The sequence below is a fragment of the Lagopus leucura genome, unplaced genomic scaffold, assembly GCF_019238085.1.
Source record: "Lagopus leucura isolate 7727_CA_CO unplaced genomic scaffold, USGS_WTPT01 Super-Scaffold_73, whole genome shotgun sequence".
Lineage (NCBI taxonomy): Eukaryota > Metazoa > Chordata > Aves > Galliformes > Phasianidae > Lagopus > Lagopus leucura.
In genome coordinates, this window is record NW_024962252.1 from 87179016 (window position 1) to 87198795 (window position 19780).

The following is a 19780-nucleotide window of genomic DNA, read 5'->3' on the forward strand; positions in this document are numbered from 1 at the left end:
CTCACCCCGCAAACATTTAGGCTTAAATACTTTGCTTTGTTTATACAGCATGTACAGAATATACAGCACTGGGTGATTGTTCCCCAGTAGACTACGAGCGTCTCCCAAGATGACCTCTTTTATCAACAAATATATATAAATCAACAGTCCGAAAAGAGTCGTACCAACAAATAGTATGGCTTTTCAAATAGTGTAGCTGCATCGTGTGAGCCGACAAGGAACCGCGCGAGAGAAGAGATGGAGAGGCTTGAGCTGGAGGCTGCCCGGCATGGTGCGCCCACTGGGGCTCGGAGGGCTGAGCAGTGCTGCTGGGCTCTCCCTCCTGCCCCAGTGAGGTTCTGCCTCGCTGATGGAAGCCTCCGATGAGGCTGCAAGAGCTCTGCTCCTGAGGTGGCTTTACCATCATCTGGCTGTTTGTCCCAGCGTCAGGCTGGAGCTCGGAGGAGGGCTCCCCGCTATCTTCTCTCAGTCTGCAAAAAGTCCCATCTGGCCATGCTGCTGAGCTGTGGCCTCCTTGGGAAGCCTGAAGGTCCGGATTATCAGCAGAGCCCAGCCTCCTGCCATGAGGCACCATGGGCTTAGTGCTCTGTGCAGGGCAGGAGCTGGAGGAGCCTTGTGACGAGGGTGGCCATTGGGGAACAAATACACATTGACTTGGGAAGGAGAGGGAAGCCACGTGGAACAGATAGGTGAGGATATGGGAGGTGCTGGCTTGTCTTTTTGCTCAGGGCAGCTCTCACTGCTCAGCAAGACCAGACCACCACAGAGCCAGCAGTCTATGAAAGCTGTTTTTACCCCCAGACCGGCCTGGGACAGGCTTTGATTTGGGCATAAAAGAGAGGAAATAAATCCAGCCTCTACAGAGAGGCCAAGGGAGGGCCCTGTGAGTGTCCCCCGTGTCCTGTGAGGGTCCAGGAGCTCTAAGGCTGGGTCAGTACCAGAAGTTGCTGCAGCTGGATGTCTCCCAGCAAGGACATTGTCTCAACCTCATGCTATCACCACGCAGCAGGACTGGGCCTTGATTGAGCTCTGCCCACTGTAATGTGGAGCCGGTGGGTTTTTTAGAACATTTAGTGCTGAGAACAGGCGCTTTTTTGATCTGAAAGAGGTGAAGTGGACCTCGAGCCCCCAGTTACAGTGTTCAGTTTGCTCTGACATGCTCAGGTGGGGAACAACAGCATGTGTGGGCCGTGAGGACGTGGAAATTCAGCAGAAACATTGGAACTTCCAACACCCCCTGAGGGAGCGACAGTAAAAGCAATCAGGAAGGGCTCGGTGTGCCCGCCTTCTCCACTGCCACCTGGAAACATGCACGGTGGCCATTGCTTGCCTGGCCTCACGTCCAAGATGCTGGGGAGCATCGCTGTCACTGTGTCCCAGCCATCAGGTGCATCCAGCTGACAGTCACAGCATTCAGGTTGGGGACAGCCCCTCAATGGGGTTTCCAGCGGAGGGACATAGCGGTGCTGCCCCTGTCCCCATGCCAGACATCCAGCTGGCAGCGCCTGTTTCAGCAGCATTCCCACTCCTTCATGCCAGGGCTGGTGACGAGCTTGGCACCTCCGCTTCCAAAAGAGGGAAGTCTCAAGTCCTTAAAAGGTGAGGAATCTGGCTGTATTTATTGTCCCTCGGCGCATTTTGCAAGAATACAGAGGCCTCTGGATGCTTTCCTGCACAAGTCGAGCTTTTACAAGATAAACAGGCTTTCCCGCAGCTGTGCCTGTGTGTGTGGTTGGGCATCTTGAGAAGCTGGGGAGGCTCCTGGTGCTCTGCAAATGTGCTGCCTGGGATGGGCGCAGGTGCCAAAGCCTGTGGAAGAATCCTGCAAAGGTTTCTCCCAGAATTATTCCCTCCAGCATGAAGCTTTTCCTCTTCTCTCTCCCTCTGGCACACTGGCACACCGGCACTTCTGGGCTGGTAAGGTGTCCGATCCTCCTCCTCAGGCACACACATAGCCCCCAGTACTGCCGCTCTTGCTTCATACCCAAGCGTTTAAAAATAACCCTAACAATAACACACATGCTCCAGCCCTCTCCTCCTGGCACGCAGCAAAAATAAATAGCACACTGAATTCACAGACCACATCTAGTTGCTTGGCATAGTTGAGGCATGTGTCTACCAGAAAGGGTCTCCAGCCCTCCCCTGCCCTCTTGTCCTTGTAGGAAGTGAAAAACATAGGGAGAAAATCTCCCCCAAAACTGGAGGCATCCGGAGCCTGTGTGTCTCGAGGAGTGCGGTTTGCAGGGCAGAGAGGCATCATGCTTTGCACGAGCTCATTAAGGATGCCAAAAGCATGCGGCTGGCAGAGTAATAGCATAAACAAGGCTGGCGTTAACTGCGTGATTTAGGCCGTGTCCTAAGCAAGCAGTGCTCCATCATCCCCGCTGGAAGGCTCTTTGAGCAGAACAGTTATTTACTGCCTCTTAAAGCAGGCTGCTGCACAAGTCCCATTTGACTTGTTAATTACTTCAGTGAGTGCAGTTCATGGCAGAGAAGCGAAGGATGATGAGAGTGAAACACCAGCATCACCTTTCCGGAGATGTAATTACTGGGTCAGGAGAGCTGCTCTGCTCATATAGTTCAGGGCCCAGGGAAAGCATGTGGATGTGAGAGACTGTGCTCGGCTTAATGCTGCTGATGCTCAACCTGTGCTCGTCCTGGGGGATGCCGAGTGCTTGTGGGCAGATCGGGTGACACAAAGCAGCCTTGGATTTTTGGTTAGGAGAGCCAGGCTCAGTGATAGTGTTTGATCCTCACCCATGGGGCAGGAGCGGGCACGTGGGGGCCCTTGTTGGCAGCAGAAACACAACAAAGGCAAAGCGATGAAGAAATAAGAGGTGGGTGCCACGTACAGGAAGACAACAAGGGGGAAGGGGAGGGTTCTCCATAGAGAATATGCAGGAGCACTACTGGGTCCATGAGGAATCATTGCAAACTTTATTTGTCTGTGCATTGTGTACCATTGATAAGGATCATCACAATTAGTGGATCACTGCCTATAGTGGTGGGCAATACACACAATGAAAAATCAACGAAGGCAAACAAATGAAAATGAAGTCATTGTACATAAAGGTAATCACACACCTGAACAACCTGCATCTGTGTTCAATTCTTCCCTTAAAACAAACAAACAAAAAAAAAACAACAAAAAGAAAACCACAATAACCCTTCAAAAGTGAGAAGAGGATTGACAAGGAAAAAAGATCTTCAGACTCCTGGAGAAACTCTTACAACAGGTTCACTGAAGTTCCTGCAGATTGTTCACAACAGATACAAATACCCCAGCCCAAGGGTTATGGTGCAGAGGTGCATTCCAGCCAGGTTGGAGGAGCTCACCAGTGGATGCACATGAGGGGTTTGCCTGTCTGGGCCACTGGTATGGCTGGTGGGAAGCGCAGGTAGGGGACATCCCCCAGACTCTGCGGGCATCCTGAAGTGGCCCTGTTGTGCCCCTTCCATTGGTTTCAGAAGGAGCATGTGCCAGACACATCCCTTGCTCTGCCTCCTCCCTGTCACCCTGCTCACCAGCCCCTCACCTCTGTGCCAGAGCTGCGCCCCAATGTGGCACATGAGGAGAACTCGTTACAGGCACATGAGGAGAACTCCTTACAGCCCTTGTGCTGAATTATTCCAAATGGCTGTGGGGAAGGAGCAGCCCCAAGGACATGTCCTGAAACGAGGGCTGCCACTTGGCCTCCAAGGACACAGAAAACCTATGTCTGTGTGGCTGTTTTTGCTTCTTGGGGACACATGTACTGAACAGGGAGTGGGGAAAGCTTTCCCTCCTGTCACTCCCTGTGAAGAGGAAACAACCAAAGAACAACAACAACAACAAAAAACCCAAACCTATGAGAGAAACTACACTAACTATAATAAATAAAACCTGGTGAAAAGAAAACACTTATATCAGCAATGCTCAACCCACACAGCTGGAAGGACTATCACTATAGGATGTTATATACAGGTAGGGGTCGTTTTGTTCATGCAAATGTTACTAGTACCATGACAGCATGCCCAGGGAGGGATGAGGTGGGACCTCAGCTCAGGACACCAGACATGTGGCTGCGTCCCCAAAGCACAGAGAACATGGGGAAAGGGGAAAATGGAGCAGGGAGAAAGGGAGGAATGCTAATTGTACATACGTCAAAATGAAAAAAAAATAAATCAAATGATGAAAATGGTTGTGTTCTATCCTTAGGAGGCTCCCAATTTCCCCTTGTCTTCAGTCTGGTCTCTCGCTTCTTTCCAATAGGGCCGGAGGAGATGTTCCCAAGTGGCGAAGGCAGACGGAGGATGGTTGGAGGTCGGGACCCTTGCTCTCCTTTCCTTGCCCACTGTGTCCACTTCTAGCCAGCCATCGGCCTTCCCTGTGTCGACTCGCCCAGTTGCCTTCGCATCCATCCTCCCGGAGTCAGTGGGAGCAATGGGAAAGGGCTCAGGGGCTGCTGGCTGCTCTCACTGGTAGAGTTGCAAAGAAGGGACCCCTGAGGAGGGGTCCAGCCAACTTTGGGGTCCTGCCTAGTTCATAGGACTCTCCAAAGCTGCTTTCCATCAGCAGGTGTGTGAACATGGCAAATCTCTTTTATTCTTTCTCTGTTCATTATACACAGCATTATATCTATATCTATACCTATATATTGCTCTATATAGATACATATAGATATACATATATTTACTATCTCTGATTGTTCCTTTAGAAGCCTTTTATGTGGCAGTAGGCTTCCAGAGATGAGAAGAATATGTACAAGAGCCAGAGGAGGATAAAGAGTGAGGATGTGAGCAGCTTGGAAGTCCGCGGCCCACCTAGCTCACCTCCAATTTCGGGTCTCCTCCGGTAGAGCAGCACGCCCACACTGATGAAAGCAAAAATAGTGAAGAGAGTGACAGAGAAGGCCAGAGTGCCGGGTGAGACTTCAAAGGATTGTCCATGTGCTGCGTGGTAGATGGCCGCGATGGACCAGGCCACTCCGATGCCCAAGAAAACGTTCACAGCATTGCTCCCGGTGACGTTCCCAATGGAGGCGTCCGCATACTGGTCCTGCGTTGCTGCTACTTTACTGGCAAACGTGTCTGCAAAGGGAAGGTGGAGAGAAACCCTCAGGCAACAGACAGGTAGGGAGAGCTAGTGGAGGGTATCTTGGGGACAGATGCCACAAAGCACTGGTTAAGGATACAGACTTGTCTACAAGTGTTCTCAAGGAAGGACAGGCAGGGTCCAGAAATTCGCAGGAAGGAAAACTCGAATTCCAGAAATATGGGGCACCTCCCCCAGTATGATCCTCAGATGCCCCATGGTGCTTCAAGATAAGGCAGCCCTTCCCAGTACCACTGCGTATCGGCCTCCGGCCCACATGCGCTGACAGGCTGACTTGGTTGGAAGAGCTTTGTGGGAGCCACAATGGTTTGTCTCTATCCATCAGGTCTGCTGATGTTTGTATTTGCATTTCTGTGTTTGCTTTAATGATTTCTCTCCAATGCCTTTTCCCTCACTAAATTCCAGAGCCTTGTGCGGAGCCTAACATTTTGGTAATCAAGAGCTCATCTTTCACCCCTTTAGCAGGGACTAAAAGCCATGCAGATGTGTGCACATTTGCTGTTTCACCAGCTCCAACAGCAAAAGATCTGTAATAAACCTGACTGGCCTCTTACACTGCAGACTTTGTGTCCAGTAGACCAGTGTAATGTTCCATAGGGAAGTGCTGGTTTTACATGCAAACCCAGGAGCCCAGTTAACACTGCACCATCTGTGAGCATCTGCTAATTCAAACAAGAAGCCAAATACATCCTAAAAAGAATTTCTCGCTTTCCCTTGTTTCCCGAAATGCCAACTTTTGTCAACAAAAACAGAGGGGAGATTTTGTATGTTGAGGCTATGAGACAGCCCTGCAAAACTCACACGTAGCACTAGTGCCAGAAGACTATAAATTGCTTCTTTCCTTTCCTTGCCCAAATCTGCTCTTCCTTTCGGTTCTTTTGATTCCCTTTTGGGCTTTGATAGTGCTAGGTCAGTTTCAAGATCTCTGAGCACTTAAGTGTTGATCACTGGAAGTCTAGGACTGGTGAGACTGAAGCAGGAGAGTTACAGCCCCTTCTCCGGGAACCAGACTGTGTCTGGTCAGCACAGTGGTATATGGCAATAGAAACTCATCTTTTATATCTCCCAGGTCAGTCCTCAGTCTCTGCTGTCTTCTGAAGCTGGATGACCTGACCAAGTGATCAGAGACATGTCTCTGAACATGTGTGCACACAGGGCCTTCTACAGCTTTTACAAAAGGCATTTCTAGCAGCTCCCCTTGGCTCAGTGGCCTCATCTTGATCAATCTGAATCCCATGCAGAAACGCCTGTACTGTGTAGCGCAAGCAAGCACCTATTTCACCTGGGAGAGAATGTCAAAGGAGCAGACATTCCAAAAAAAGTGCACGATGGTCAACACTGGCAGCATTTTAATAAAAGACTGATTTCCCACTCTGAGAGCCAATGCTATGGAGGCTATTCAAAGAAATAGAGGCTTCACAGCCTTTGCAAGTGGGAAGACCTTGAAAGTATTTCCAGAGGAGTGAAATCACATCTTGGTTTATCCTCCTGTCTCATCTGAGACTGAAAAACAACTCCCATGTACATCTCCAATTGCCCCTCACTGGGTTCTGCAGAACACAGCTGAGGACCTCGCTGGCTTTCCCAACCCAAACCCTGGACCAGACTGGGCAGAGATGGATCTTTCCAACAAACTCTGCTGTTGTCCTTACCTGGCACTGATGTCCCCAGTGCCACAAACACAACTGCAGTGACGGAGTCCTTCAAGCCGATGGTGCAGCCAAAGTGGGACGCCAGGTCACCAATGAATGCTGTCAGGATGCCAATCATGAGGATGGAGACAACGAAGCAGGCCCAGCCGTTCCAGTAGTCTGTTGGGGGCACGAAGGCAAAAAGGACCTTCCAGAAGACGGTCAGAAAGTGCATCACGTAATCAAAGCAGGAGGGCAGCTTCTCCTCCCCACATTCATCGTCATCGTCATCTTCTCCTGGAGAGAAACACCTGCTTAGACTCACCCATGTTGGGGGAAGGCTGATTTGTAGGCGTCAATTAACCCCACATACCATGACAAAGGAGCTATTGGGGAAAGATAATAAAGCAATGACCAGTCTGGGAAAAGTCCTACTCAGCACCCTGCTGGGGGGGCAACACTGCACACATATTGCTTGGCTTTAAAGTACTTTTGCAGTTCAAGACCAACATGTAAACATGGTTTCTCTAGAATAACTTGATGGAAAATCATGTGTTCGTTGGCTTTAAAACATTGCACTCACCATGGCAGAAGCGGTAGCAAATCAGGAGCATGGTATTATTATTTTGGCTAATATGAATAACCTATTCCTGTGCATTGTTGTGGATATAGGGAATTTTTTCAGCCTGGGAAGCTTATGCCTGCCTTTTTTTGCTTGTTGCACAAAAGCTGCTACTGGCAGGATACGCTGTACTGTGCTGACATTGTAATTTTGCAGCAGGTATTTTAATCCTTTTCCCAAGCTACTTGGCAGCAAGACTGCTGTGGATCTAGATCTTTAGGGAGATGATAAAGCAGACTGAAAAATGAACATGAGTGCTACTGTCATAATGCTCATCCACATCTGTCTGTCATTTTGTTAAGCAGGAATAACGGCTCTCTTTTGAATTGCTGGCCAAATCCTGCTGAGGTGAATCGAAACACAGAGCAAGGCTGGGCAGTGACCAGGCAGCTCAGCTCACCAATTCCAGGATGTTTTTGCTTGAGGAGCTAAATCCTAGCAAAAATGTAGGGACAAACTTCTTTTTCCCAGATGCCAGGGACGGGTCATTTCCACTAAATTATGCCACACTTATTAAATGTCTATTAATCATTCTGTTAGCACTGATGGTAGCTGTATATTCAAGGCACGACAGTGGTGAGGCTTTCACATAACTGCAGCCTTTACATGCGTCACAGAGATGAGATCCGAATACCAGTGATTATCTTTGCTTTAATATGGGATGCAATTAAATAATTGATTCTGGCATAGATTATTTTAACCATATTAGCTATGAAACCTGCAGCGAGGATTGTCTTGCATGATATGTTCATTCTGTATCTGAAATAATAGGAAGCTCTTGGCTGGAGGCTCTAAGAATAACTACGATACAAAAAGAGGGATGGCAATTTGAGGGGATAGCTGCTGCACGATGTCCTGTCCTCATTTTCAGATGCAAAGGGTAAATGGTACAGCCATCACTTTTAATTAATCTGTGCTGCGCAGAGTTTGCCCTGTATAGTAGAGCTCGAGGTAGGAAATGTGTTTCCCCACCCTTTTCAAAGCCAAATTATCCAGGTGGGCTCAGATTGCCTTCCGCTGTGTTTTAATCCAAGCTGGTTGATTTTGCCTTAAAGCTTGCAGACACAGAACCCAGGGCTGTAGCATCCAGCCACTGAGTTATAATGTCCCCAGTTGTTGAAACAAGATCTACCTTTCACAGAACTGGGGGAAGTACTGGGTTGCAGAGCCATAAATACGGCTGGCTGGAGGAGCGTTCCTGTCCTGAATGCAGGGGATCAAGAGCAAATTTTTGGCCATCAGAGGGGGATGCAGAGGCTGTCTTCAAGGCCTGTTACCTTGGCCCTTGCACAGACCCCACTGCAGGGAGCACCAGGGGCAGGGAGCAGTACCACTTCCTACCAGCACCATCTGTGCTACTCTGAATTTAAACACAGCAGTTGCACCCCAAAGCTCTCTCACTGAAGTCACTTTTCCCTTCTGCCATGCAGTAGCAGCCAGGGTGTTTCTCTGCCAGGCACTACAAATACACTTACTGCAGGAGGTTTCCCATGCATCAGACAAGGTGATCTCACTAAAGGGTTTAATCAACTGCCCTATTTATGCAGACACTGTAAATAACTCTACCACTTGTTTTGCCTCCTCTTGCTCCACTATGATCCATATTACTGCTACAGCCAATCTGAGACATGACTGAGGTTGACTGTAATTCACCTGGAGCCGCAGACCAAACTCACCCGCGCTGACAGTAATAGCCTCAATAAACTGCTCTCTCCAGCTGTTTGTGCCAACCACCAAGGCCAAGTTTGTCTTCTTAATGAGCTTGTCCACCGTGTTCTGCAAATGGAGATGCAGAAGAGAGAATCAGGGCCATGAGGCTGGAGATGCTGGACTAAAACCCACCAGTGCTGGTGCTTACAGCTGTATGTTTATGGATAAAGCTTAGCAGATGCTAAGTTCACATCAAGTGCCCCTTCAGTGAAAGCAAATGTAAGCATCAGCAATTCCCCTTATTGCCACTCATAAAGACCTTTCGAACCTGCTCACAGTGGGAGTTTGAGTGGTCTTGGTGGAGGTTTAACAGCAAATAGCAGTGAGATGCTGCAGCTCACGTTGTTCATAACACCTTGGGAGGACTTTTTACTGGGCTTCTTCAAAGAACTGTAAATAACTGAAACTTGAGAAAGATACTGCCTGTGCGTGCTGCTCAGGAGGAGAAGTTCAGTGCTGCTGGAGAAGGCAGGAGATGCTCCTGGGAAGGCTTCACCACAGAGCCACAATTACTGCTTGCATTTAGGGTATCATCCCTTTGCCATGGGAGTCCCACATCCGGGGGGAGCACTCAACCAGGGTCCCACGACCAGGGACCACTCAAGACTGAATGTAAATAGAGTGCAAAGCATGGCTGTCATAGCAAGGTTATATTTGAAAACAGCTTGCTTGTATAATGGTGATCACAGACTGTCTGAGCCCTAGTGATGCCAGGAGCTGCCCTGCTTTGCTGTTATGCCATTAGCATGTGTTTGCCAACGCTGTGCAAACCCAAAAGCCAGAGGAGATGAAGGATGAGGGCATGAGATGCGAGCAGTACCTTGAACTCATAGGATTCCTCAATGATGACTTCAAGCTTGGTGTGCTCCCCCAGGACGGGGCGCCCCATCTCTGCAATTCGACGCTCTTCCTCCTCCTTGCTGGTCAGTGGCTGCTTCTCTTCGTTCTCCTCTGTAAAGCAAAGAGCCCGCCTGTGAGCCAGGCCCGGACGGCCACTCCCTGGAGCTGGCTTCCCATCAGCTGGTGGTCGGGAAGCCTTTGGGGGGAACATGAGCAACAGAGCAGGCAAGAAGAAGGAGGTCATGGAGCGATAGATAAGGCAGTTTTGCTGGGAAATGCTAGCAAAATTGGTTTGCAACTTGTCCAACCTCAGGAAGAGTTGAATTCGCCCTTTGGGTGGAGGAATTGTGTATTGCCTGGTGACTGCTGCCTCTCCTATGGGGTTGCCTGGAGGAACAGATTGCCTCTAAAGCTGCTACAATTCCCAGCCCTTCAGGTCTATGATTAGCACATTTCCATCACCCCACTGCAACCAGACAGAGCCACCTGCAACCCCAGGCCTGAGATGGGCACGAGACCTTCCTGAGCAGGGCTTGACCTTGAGGGAGAGCAGCCTGGCAGCTGCAGAGCATGGGGTTGGAGGGAAGAGCTGGGCTAGCACTGTGTGAGGAGCCATCTCCAAGGGCATGACTGGTCTCAGATGTGAGAGAGCTGGCAGTGACAGCACTGCAAGAGCCATGGAGCTGCTCTGCACCTTTGCTGACATCTTTGCAGCCTCAAGGCAGGGGACGTTCTGTCATTGTCCCTGTGCGGACCCCCACGTTGCTCTCTGCCAGCCCACCCTGGGGACGATCAGAAGGCCACCAGGGTCCAAGGGGGGCCGGGTTTGCTGAAGAAATGGGTTAATCTGCCTGGGTCAGTAAACAAACACACCAATCAGTCTGTGTTAGACCCCTGGGTACCTCGGATGGTGACCACGGTGCAAGGAAGAGGACGCTCTCTAGCTTGTACCTTCCTGAAGACAGGTTTGCCTATCAGAGCGATCAACAGGAGATCAGTCGGAGGCACTGCACGCCCTGTGCACACCCATGTTGTGCTGTTAGTAAACTCTACGTTCTACTGCAAACGGGGTTAGCGTGGCTCCCTCCCGGCTGCCCCACTGCCTGCAGAGAGCTGCTCGTGGCCATAGCCTTGCTATAGCCTCAGGCATCACTGACAGTGCTACTGAGGGGCTGCTCTGCGGCCCGCTGGGCCTTTTCCCAACCATCATGTCCTGCCAAGGGCCTCATGCATAGCAGGCTGGGTATGCTATGAGGGGACGCGGTGTGAGCGAGGGTGGCCTCACCACCTGCTTACCCTTCCAGAGTTTCCCTCCAGGGTGGAACAAAAGCAAAGAGGAAACCAAGAGGAAAGAGCAGGATAAGCATACAGCCATTAGAAAGGGAAGGGGGAGGGACAGGGGGAAAGCAGAAATCCATACCTGTGATGGTGAAGCCACCTAGACAAAACCAAAAACAAGAGAGACAGAAAGAGAGAAAGAGAAAGAGAAAGAGAGGGTTAGCATCATCACAGCAGCCCTCTGCAGCCTACAGTGACATGGAGGTCCTTCCCTGCCCCATGTGGGGATGGGGGCTGATTCCTTACTTCTAGCTTGGGGATGGCATGGGGACACCCTGCCCAAAAGTATTTGTAATTCCCTGGCACCTAAAATAGCCTGCCAGGGGCCTTGGGGTGCTTCACTTCCTTCCCTGTCTTCCAAACAGGAGGTATCACCTCTTCCAGATGGGTTGGCCAATTCTGCTGACCCTGTCACCAGCCCACTCTATTTTTGCCATGTCAGCATAGGCAGCTATGGACTAGTCATGGTGCAGTTTCGTGACCCGGGGTTGTTGGCGGGTTTGCTATGCCAGTTACTACTCCACTCCCAGAAAATGTTCTTTGCCATGGTGGGTTACTGCTCATTAACACTGACTTTTGGGCTCTATTCCGAAGGCTGATGGGGCATCAGATACCTGAGCTTACTTAAATAGTGCTGACCGCCCTAGAAGAGAATGTTGTGAGCAAGGAAAAATGTCAAACAAAATCAATCGTCTTCTGAAAATATGCAGACAAACTGGAAAAATGGAAAAGAAAAAGGAATGCGCGCTTACCAAGCTCATTCAACAACAGCGCTGTGAAGGAGACAGACAGAGACAAACACAGAAGAAGAAAAGTAAATGAATAATGAAATCAAAAGGAATATTCACAGAAAAACTCCAGATCCCAGGGCAGAGCTTTCAGATCTGTAAAACTGCAGGATACCATTAGTGTTGAGAGAGATGCACTAAAAATAAAGGAACGGAAATGTTTCATGGGACTGTGGATTTAAAATAAAAATGACTGCAGACATGGGGTGGGTATGAGATAAAAGGCACACTCCCAAAATTCATTTTTCCCCTTTGAATCATATGTGCAAGATCTTCCATTGGTCTCGGGGGCAGTTTTGCCTTGGAGGAGGATACAACGTGTCCCATGTGCAGTGCGTAATGACTTTGACCTCTTCCAGCTGCTTTATGGGGAGCAAGAACTACTGCTGACAGCTGTGCTTCTAACATATGGAATGAGAGGAAAAAAGTCTGGGGCAAAGTTTGGCTCAGGGATCTGCTTACTCAACATTTGAGGTTTTTGAAATGAAAGAAAAAAGCTCTCCCTCGGTGCACAGTGGGTCTCTGGCTCCCAAGGCACAGACCGCAGTGTGGCTACATGGCGCAGCGGTGACGTTTCAGGAGTGCTCCCATCTGCAGGTTGTGAGCGCTGCTCACCCCATCTCGCTGCCTCTTGTAAAATCAAGCACAAAATCTGGCTCAACAAAAAACCCCAACACAGCATGGCCAAAGCAGCAAATAGCATCCCTTTAAATCCTGACTAGCCTTTCAACTAGCTAGTTTGCAAAACTGAACATCTCTCAGCTACCCTCAATTTGTGACCAGGAGAGCGAGAAACTGATTTTTTTTTTAGCCTGACTCCTCCTACCAGTTCACATAACGCAGCTAGCCACAAAAACCAGCTGGAAACCTGACAGAGAAGATGGCAAAGCTGACCTGCATGGCACCTGTTTGGAAGGGGAATCACTGCCAGATATTAGGCTGAAATAGTGTGGTATCTCCCTGCCTAGCATGGGGACTGCTGGGGACCCTCTCTGTCCTGAAGAGCAGTATGTGCCAGCCCTGTGGCTGCTGCAGGGAGAGCTTCTGTCCCAGAATCCAGACAGGCAGGCCAACCGTTCCTGCCAATTTGTTACAAAGGCTTTCATAAGGGACTGTTGTAGGGCAACTAATTATCTTAAGTAGCTTTAAAATTGCTTCTTGCTTGGCAACCAATAGCATGGAGGGTTAGCCTTGACGTTAATTTTTAGTTAATTTCTTGGGAGAAAAAAAAAAAAGAAAAAAGAAAAGAAAAAAGAAAGCTTGGAAAACGAAGTGAGCCGTGTCTTTTCGGAAGGGTTTGTAGTTGGTTGAGAAATGTTTTTATTTTATGTAATGAAAGAGGAAATTGTTTTTATTATTCCTATGAGGAGCTATTATCCAGTGCAGAGCCATGAAACTTTATTTGAGTGTAACCTGATTTCTCCTGGATTGATTGCATCTTACGGCATTACCTGCTTGTGCCGTGATTTTGAGCTATTTTCAGACCCTAGTGCCAGCGTAGAAAAGACTGAAAAGACTGCTCTGGCCATGCATTTTACTTCAAGCAGAGGCTACTTGTATCTTCTGATAAAAATGATGCAGCATTGCTTGCTTCTGGAGGCTGAATTGATTTCTACTGAATTCTACTGGTTTTCTACAGAATTGAATGAAGCTGCAGCTGTGGGGTGGTGGGGCGATACGCTCAAAATGTCTGTGGGGGCTGGCGATGCTCATCATCCCCTGCCTGGATACCAGGGGGAGCCCTTGCCAGCGAGACAGAGTCCCCCCCAAAACAAAAGAGAACAGAAAACAGAGTAAAAAGCTGCAGGGGCCAAGCTTCGAAGGAAGGAGGGCAAAACGGCCGGGAGCCAGAGTGCGAGGAGAAAGGAGTGTGAGAGTAGGGAGACACAGAGAAAAGCGGACGGCAGCGTCTCGAGAGCTGGTCTGGTGTTACTCTCACACCTTTCACTCCTCGTCGTAGCCACACCGGGTCCCCAAGCACAAGGAAGAAACTGCACTCTTTCTCATACTCCTCACGGTCAAGTATTCTAAGGGTAATGAATTTCCTGTGGGAACACAAGACAAAGGCAAACACATGATTGGCGTCGCACGCGCATGCAGTTCACGTCCGCCGTGGTGCCGAGATGGTTGGGGAGGGAGGGAAGCGGCTGCACATCCCAATGGGGCAGGCGGGGAAGGGCAGGAGCATCCCTGGGGGTTTCTGGGGGCTCCGCTCCTGCCCTTTTCCGCAGGCGCTGCGGATGTGAGCTCGGTGTTGCAGGTGCTAGGCATGAGTGAGCCAGACAGGGACACACAGGCTGGGCTCAGCCCCGGAGCACGTCCCCCACCTTTCTTCTCACTCATCTCCACCAGCCGGGGCTCCCCGATCTCTAGGTAGAAGGTCTTGTTTTTCTCATACTCCTCATCATCTATCACCTTGATTGATATCGTTTTGCTGGAACAGAGAAGAAGAAATAGAGATTCAAGAGTAAGGGGGGAAGAGGGAGGAGGGAGACAGGGAGAGGAGGAGGGTGGAAAGGCCAGGAGAAGGAGGCTGCGGAGAGAAAACAGTGGGTTTGGTAGCACAGCTGGAGGGGCAGCGCAGCCGAAAGCAAAAGGCAGAGGCTGAGAGGCCAAGAGGACGAGCAGGGAGGTCCACGGGGTCAGGGTACCTTCAAAAACTCTAGGTGCAAAGCAGCCCCTCGATGGCTTACTCCCATTTAACCAGCCCCGGCACAGCTGATCTGCAGCAGTACCATTGGCTGTTCCATTGGGCTTTGTGGGCTTTGGTGGACGAGTTCAAGGGGGATGCAGCAGTCCCATCTGCTGCATCCTGCTAGGCAGAGCCCCTCTGCCTGGCTGACAGGTATTTGGCAGCAGAGGTGACGTTTTACTCTCTTTCACGGCAAACACTGCCAAGCACTCGGTGGAACAGCCAGGATGATTTCTTGTGCTGTTCGCTGTGAGTCAGAAGTGTATTAAGTTTGCCCTTCATGCTTATAATGAAACCATTTACTCAAGAGCAAGCAATGGCTGTGAAAAGTGTAACAGTGCAGCACAGTATGGGGTAATGGTATCTTAGAATGAATATCCGTAATAATTTGTTCTGTTTGTAATTATTGCTGCAAAGGTTTTGTACGTAGGAAAAATGGTTACCAAGCATGCAGCTGATCTTGCTATGCATTGATGAGTTAGAGGAAATTATTGCGTATTAAAAACCTAATGCTCTCAGCCAAGCTATCAGAGGACCTGACAGAATTAACAGAATGGCACTATTTCAGAAACATTACTCGCCAAATCAATAATTCTCCTGGCAACTCCCATTAAAATGCATTCTGCACCTTCCCTCCACATATGAAACAAAGCCCTTCTCAGGAAAGTTAATTAAAAAAGCTGTCTTCAGCAATGCTGAGGGCAGCAGAGCCATCAAGACGTAAGCTTCCTATGGGTGTGCTCTGCCTTCCTACATGCGGCATTTCTGAGCCCTGCAAAATAATTCTCTCTCACAAGAAGAAACTGGAAGAAGAAAGCTGCTGCCAGTGCTGAAACTCAGCACCAACAGGACTTGAATATGGAATCTCTGGGCTGAATCTCCCATTGCCAGTAGGTGTTGCTGCAATGAAGTTTTCTGGCTGGCATTTCCAAGGTGTGAGCAAGTGCTCTGTGTCAGGCAGACACGTGCACTGCTCATTTTTTCTGCACAAGGCTAGGAGGAACAAATAGCAAGTCTGCTCACTGGATGCATTTCCAATCAGCAAAAAATTGCTGAGGCAAATTTGTTCCTGGGATGATACTGCAGTCCCAGACAAAAGCCTTTCCTTCTGATGATGTTCGAGACCACATCTGCTTGAGAAACAGCTATATGGAAATAAGACAGATTATTCTTAGAGCATGGAACATCTTCACTGCACCGCATTTTGCCTTCTGGATTCTGCAGAGCACCCTGAAACCCTCTCCATTGTGCCCCAGCTGAAGTCCTGAGTTCTCAGTAGGAGAGGAGTTATTGCCTTTCCCAGCATTATGTTCCAGTTGAGTGCATGGGAGGATCAATCTGACCAGCGATGCATTCTCTGCTGGTAAAAGAAAGCACTTGCATCAACCTAGCCATTCGTGGTTATTGCAGGGAAGCTGGTGCCATGAAACATCACAGACATTTAGTGCACAGACACTGTGTGCATGGAAGACAGATAAAACGTTGGGGAAATGTGGTTGGTGCCTCCTCTTAGCATTGCCAAAACCCATGGAAGCCATCTGGGCTCAGCATCCAGCTCGGTGCTCATACCAACAAAAAGTTGGGCAAAATGTTGCCAAGGAGAAACCACACAAGTGTCTGCATTTCTGCATCAAAAATTGCTTGTCCCTGAGTCTGTAGGCAAGGCAATCTCTGAGGGAATGATTTTCAGCTCATTTCCATGTACCAGCAATCAAAAAATGAAACAAATCTTGCAGAACTGCAGCTCCAGCTCTTCTTTCCCAAAAGGATTTTGTCTTCAGGGATGCAACATCCCTACTGTTGCTCTAAGCCTGTGGTCTCCACCAGGATAACAGCATTCTTTTCAAATCATGCTGTTTCAGTCAAACTGCAGAGCTCTTTCAGCACAGCCTCCACACACAATCCTTGGTCACTGGAGCACATGGAAAGCTTCAGTACCAACCTCTTTGTTGGCAATGCCCTAGAAGGGTAAGTACTCTATGAAAAACCTCGTACGTGAGCAGGGATGGGTCCATGCATGATAAGTTAGCACAGACTGGCAGGAGCCAGATGGAGGGCAGCAGAGGAGTATTTCTCTGCAAGTATTTTTTTGACCAAGGCTACATCAGACTGTGGCGGCAGCACAGACGCAAGGAGCTGGGACTCCCACCTCAACTATCTCTGCCATACCTGTCTCTCTTGTGGGGTCAGGAGTGCCTGGTGGCGGCCTGCCTGGAACTTACATTCATTTTGAACCCGAATATGTTCACAGTCACTGGGCAAATCCTCCATGTGCTTGCAAAAATCCTGCTGCTCCCAATCCAGATGGTATCATTCAGTGATGTGAAATGGCACAAGCCCCTGTCATGACTCAGACAAGCACTGAACACAGCAGAGCATCAGCAATCGGCTCCAGAGAGATACAGGCAAGACGTGCTGGGGTATGGCCCCCAGAGCACTCGTCCTCCTTGACAGGACCAGGTGTCCAGGAGCAGACATGTGTCAGGTCCAGCACGCATGTCTGGCTGTCTGCTCAGGCTCAGCATGGAGAAAGATGGCTTTCATCACAGCACAACACATCTGTTAGCTCTCTTACAGATCCCTAGCAATGCCTTTTTAACACTGCTTTTGTTTTTTCCCTTTTTTTTTTTCCTTCCTTCAAGTGAGAGGACAAGGCCAACTACCCCCATCCTTGGAGATGTGCAAAGCTTGCCTAAGCTACTGCTCATGCTGTGATGGCCTTCTGAGCAGAGGCTAGACCAGAGACCTTCCAAAGTCCCTGCCAACCTTCACCCTGCTGTGCACCTAGATTGGAGATCTTATGGCTAAGAAAGCATCACCGTGATCAGACCACATAACTAAGTGCTACATGTAGCCAGTCACGGTGTGCCCAGTGGGACGCGAAAATAAACATCTGTACGTACAGCCGACCAACTGATACAGCAGTCAGCAGCTAGCTCGATGATAAGCACGTAGCACGCTTTTGCTGCGGGGACAGACACTTATTCCAGAATCAACAGAGACAATTATGTTCTTTTGCAGCTTGTCACCCATTCAACTTCCAGCAATCACCCAGGAGAGTTATATGTACAGACTGGAGGACTTCCAACTCCAGATTCATAATGACAACATCCAGGTCAGAGGGCTGTGATGTCCTAAGTCCAAATCCCACAGTAACTAAGCACTTCCCAGCCCAATGGGTCAGTGATGGCAGTAAGAGAATAACCACGAAGGATGCATGCTCTGGAGATGATGTTTTGAAAGCACATTTGCTGGGACTGTCCATTCCAGCCTGTGCTCTTAGACTACTGCAGAAAGTTGCCACGTTGATTTCTCATACATCTGCCTGTCAGCCAGTCACTTAATTAGTCATGGTTAAAGCTAGAGACAGCACGTGGCTGGAAATATTCCCTGCTTCATGCAGCTCACGTAGGTGCTGGGCACAGTGCAGAGGGGCAAGCATGGCACAAGGGGCTGCTGCAGGGCATAAAAACCAGCACCAGAACTGAGTACAACCAAAGCCAGTGGCTAAGGCCAATTGAACTAGACCTAAGCCATTAGAAGCAGGGAGCAGATCCCAATGCATGGCTGGAAACAGCCACCAAGAGCAAAGCAGATCTTTCTCTTCCCATCCCCACCTCCCCTTTTTGGTGAGCTCTCATCTACCTGGAGACTGCAAGGGTTCAAGGCCCTGTCCGTGCTGTGAAAGATGCAAAGAGCCCTAGCTGCTCCTGTGCCTCCCTCTGCAGTGCACACCTTTTCAGACCCAGATGCTGGAGAACGTTTTTGTGCACTTAGCAGCTTCACTGCTCACACTTCTGACAGCTACTTGAGGAGCAAAGTTGTCTTGTTGCTGGGAAGTAAAAAGGAGGAGATGAGGTTTTTCTTCCACTAGTTGACAACAAAATTGCACCTGATAGCAAGAGGTGACAGCTCTGTGTGCAGAGGCTCTAAGATGAAAGTGCTTATCCTGACTGCAGTTGATGCACAGCTGGCAGTGGACATGTGGGAGGTACATGCAATTTCCGCTGTGCCAGCGCAGGGACACCTGCTCCTGAGGGACAGAAGATGCAGCTGTGGACCAGAATGTAGACAACTACTTATCACATGTGGTTTGTAGCTGTTACCTGGGGTCTCTGATGGAGGCGAGGGTTCATTAGGGTTTCTGTCCCTCCCATGCAAGGCCATGCTCTCTGGAGGCCTCTACCACCCAGCTGTACGGGGAGGGCAGCAGCAGCAGGCTATGATTCTGTGTAGAAAGACACAAAGATCATGCAGCCCAATCTTGGTTCCATTTCATGCCAACAGACAGGAGATGTCCCTTCTGAGGAGTGTCAGTTCTCTGTCAGCTCTCAGCCACCAATTCAGGCTGCCTAGAGGCCATAAAACGTCTTCTGGGAGATTCTGAGACTCACAGAGCTCAGATTCAGCCTCTTCTCCAGGTGCACAACCACTAAAAATCCAATGGAAGGCAGGGGGAGCCATTGCAATCTCCTCTAGCACAAGCATAAAGGCAGAGCAAAACCCCTCATCTCCTCTAGGGCAGGCTCAGAAAAAAGACATGCAGTGGTATGTAGGGGCTCAGCAACTCTCTGTATCAGCAGCGTGGTGGTCCTGACTTTCCAAGGGACAGACCTGTGGGAGTCCTACAAAAACACACTGGAATAGGGTGGAAAAGACTCCCAGAGCCTCCTGGCAGCTCAAAGAGCACACATATGGAGTGTTACAGCACCCGCATGTCTAAAGAGAATTTGTTGCACTTTTTTTTTCCTTCCTGAAGCATTCTCAGTGGTTTTGAGAAGGAGCAGGTGATCAGATCTGGAGGCAGAGGCTGTCCCTTCAGCTCCATCACTGGCAGTGCATGCATCTGCCCTGTCCCTCTCGGTGTTGTACACTGAGTCAAGAAACGACCATCTCCAGAACTGCCAGCTTTATCCCAGCTGCACTACATGGGAAATGCTCAGTGAAATACCTGACTTTACTCATCCCCTATCTACCAAAAAGCAGAGAAACACAGCCCTTATCCTCAGATAGAGCTACAGATCTGAGTCATCATCCCATCAACAGTATGGAGACCATGACGGT

At 49.4% G+C, this 19780-nt stretch overlaps 1 protein-coding gene across 6 annotated transcripts in view; it reads right to left on the reverse strand.

The window, feature by feature from the left end:
• Window positions 1-2914: 2914 nt before the first annotated feature.
• Window positions 2915-19780, reverse strand: part of SLC8A1 (solute carrier family 8 member A1) — a 94439-nt gene continuing 77573 nt past the window's right edge. For 2 of the 6 annotated variants that reach the window (XM_042882026.1, XM_042882036.1), the window contains exons 3-11: window positions 14352-14458; window positions 11989-12009; window positions 11319-11336; window positions 11195-11209; window positions 10801-10869; window positions 9879-10009; window positions 9025-9124; window positions 6748-7023; window positions 2915-5070 (exon numbers count right to left, since the gene is read on the reverse strand). In XM_042882026.1, coding sequence (XP_042737960.1) covers window positions 4694-5070; window positions 6748-7023; window positions 9025-9124; window positions 9879-10009; window positions 10801-10869; window positions 11195-11209; window positions 11319-11336; window positions 11989-12009; window positions 14352-14458 — 1114 coding nt within the window. In that variant the 3' untranslated portion in view covers window positions 2915-4693. Of the gene's footprint in view, window positions 5071-6747; window positions 7024-9024; window positions 9125-9878; window positions 10010-10800; window positions 10870-11194; window positions 11210-11318; window positions 11337-11988; window positions 12010-13965; window positions 14070-14351; window positions 14459-19780 lie in introns of all 6 variants that reach the window. The other 4 variants (XM_042882044.1, XM_042882053.1, XM_042882060.1 and 1 more) reach the window with 4 other exon arrangements.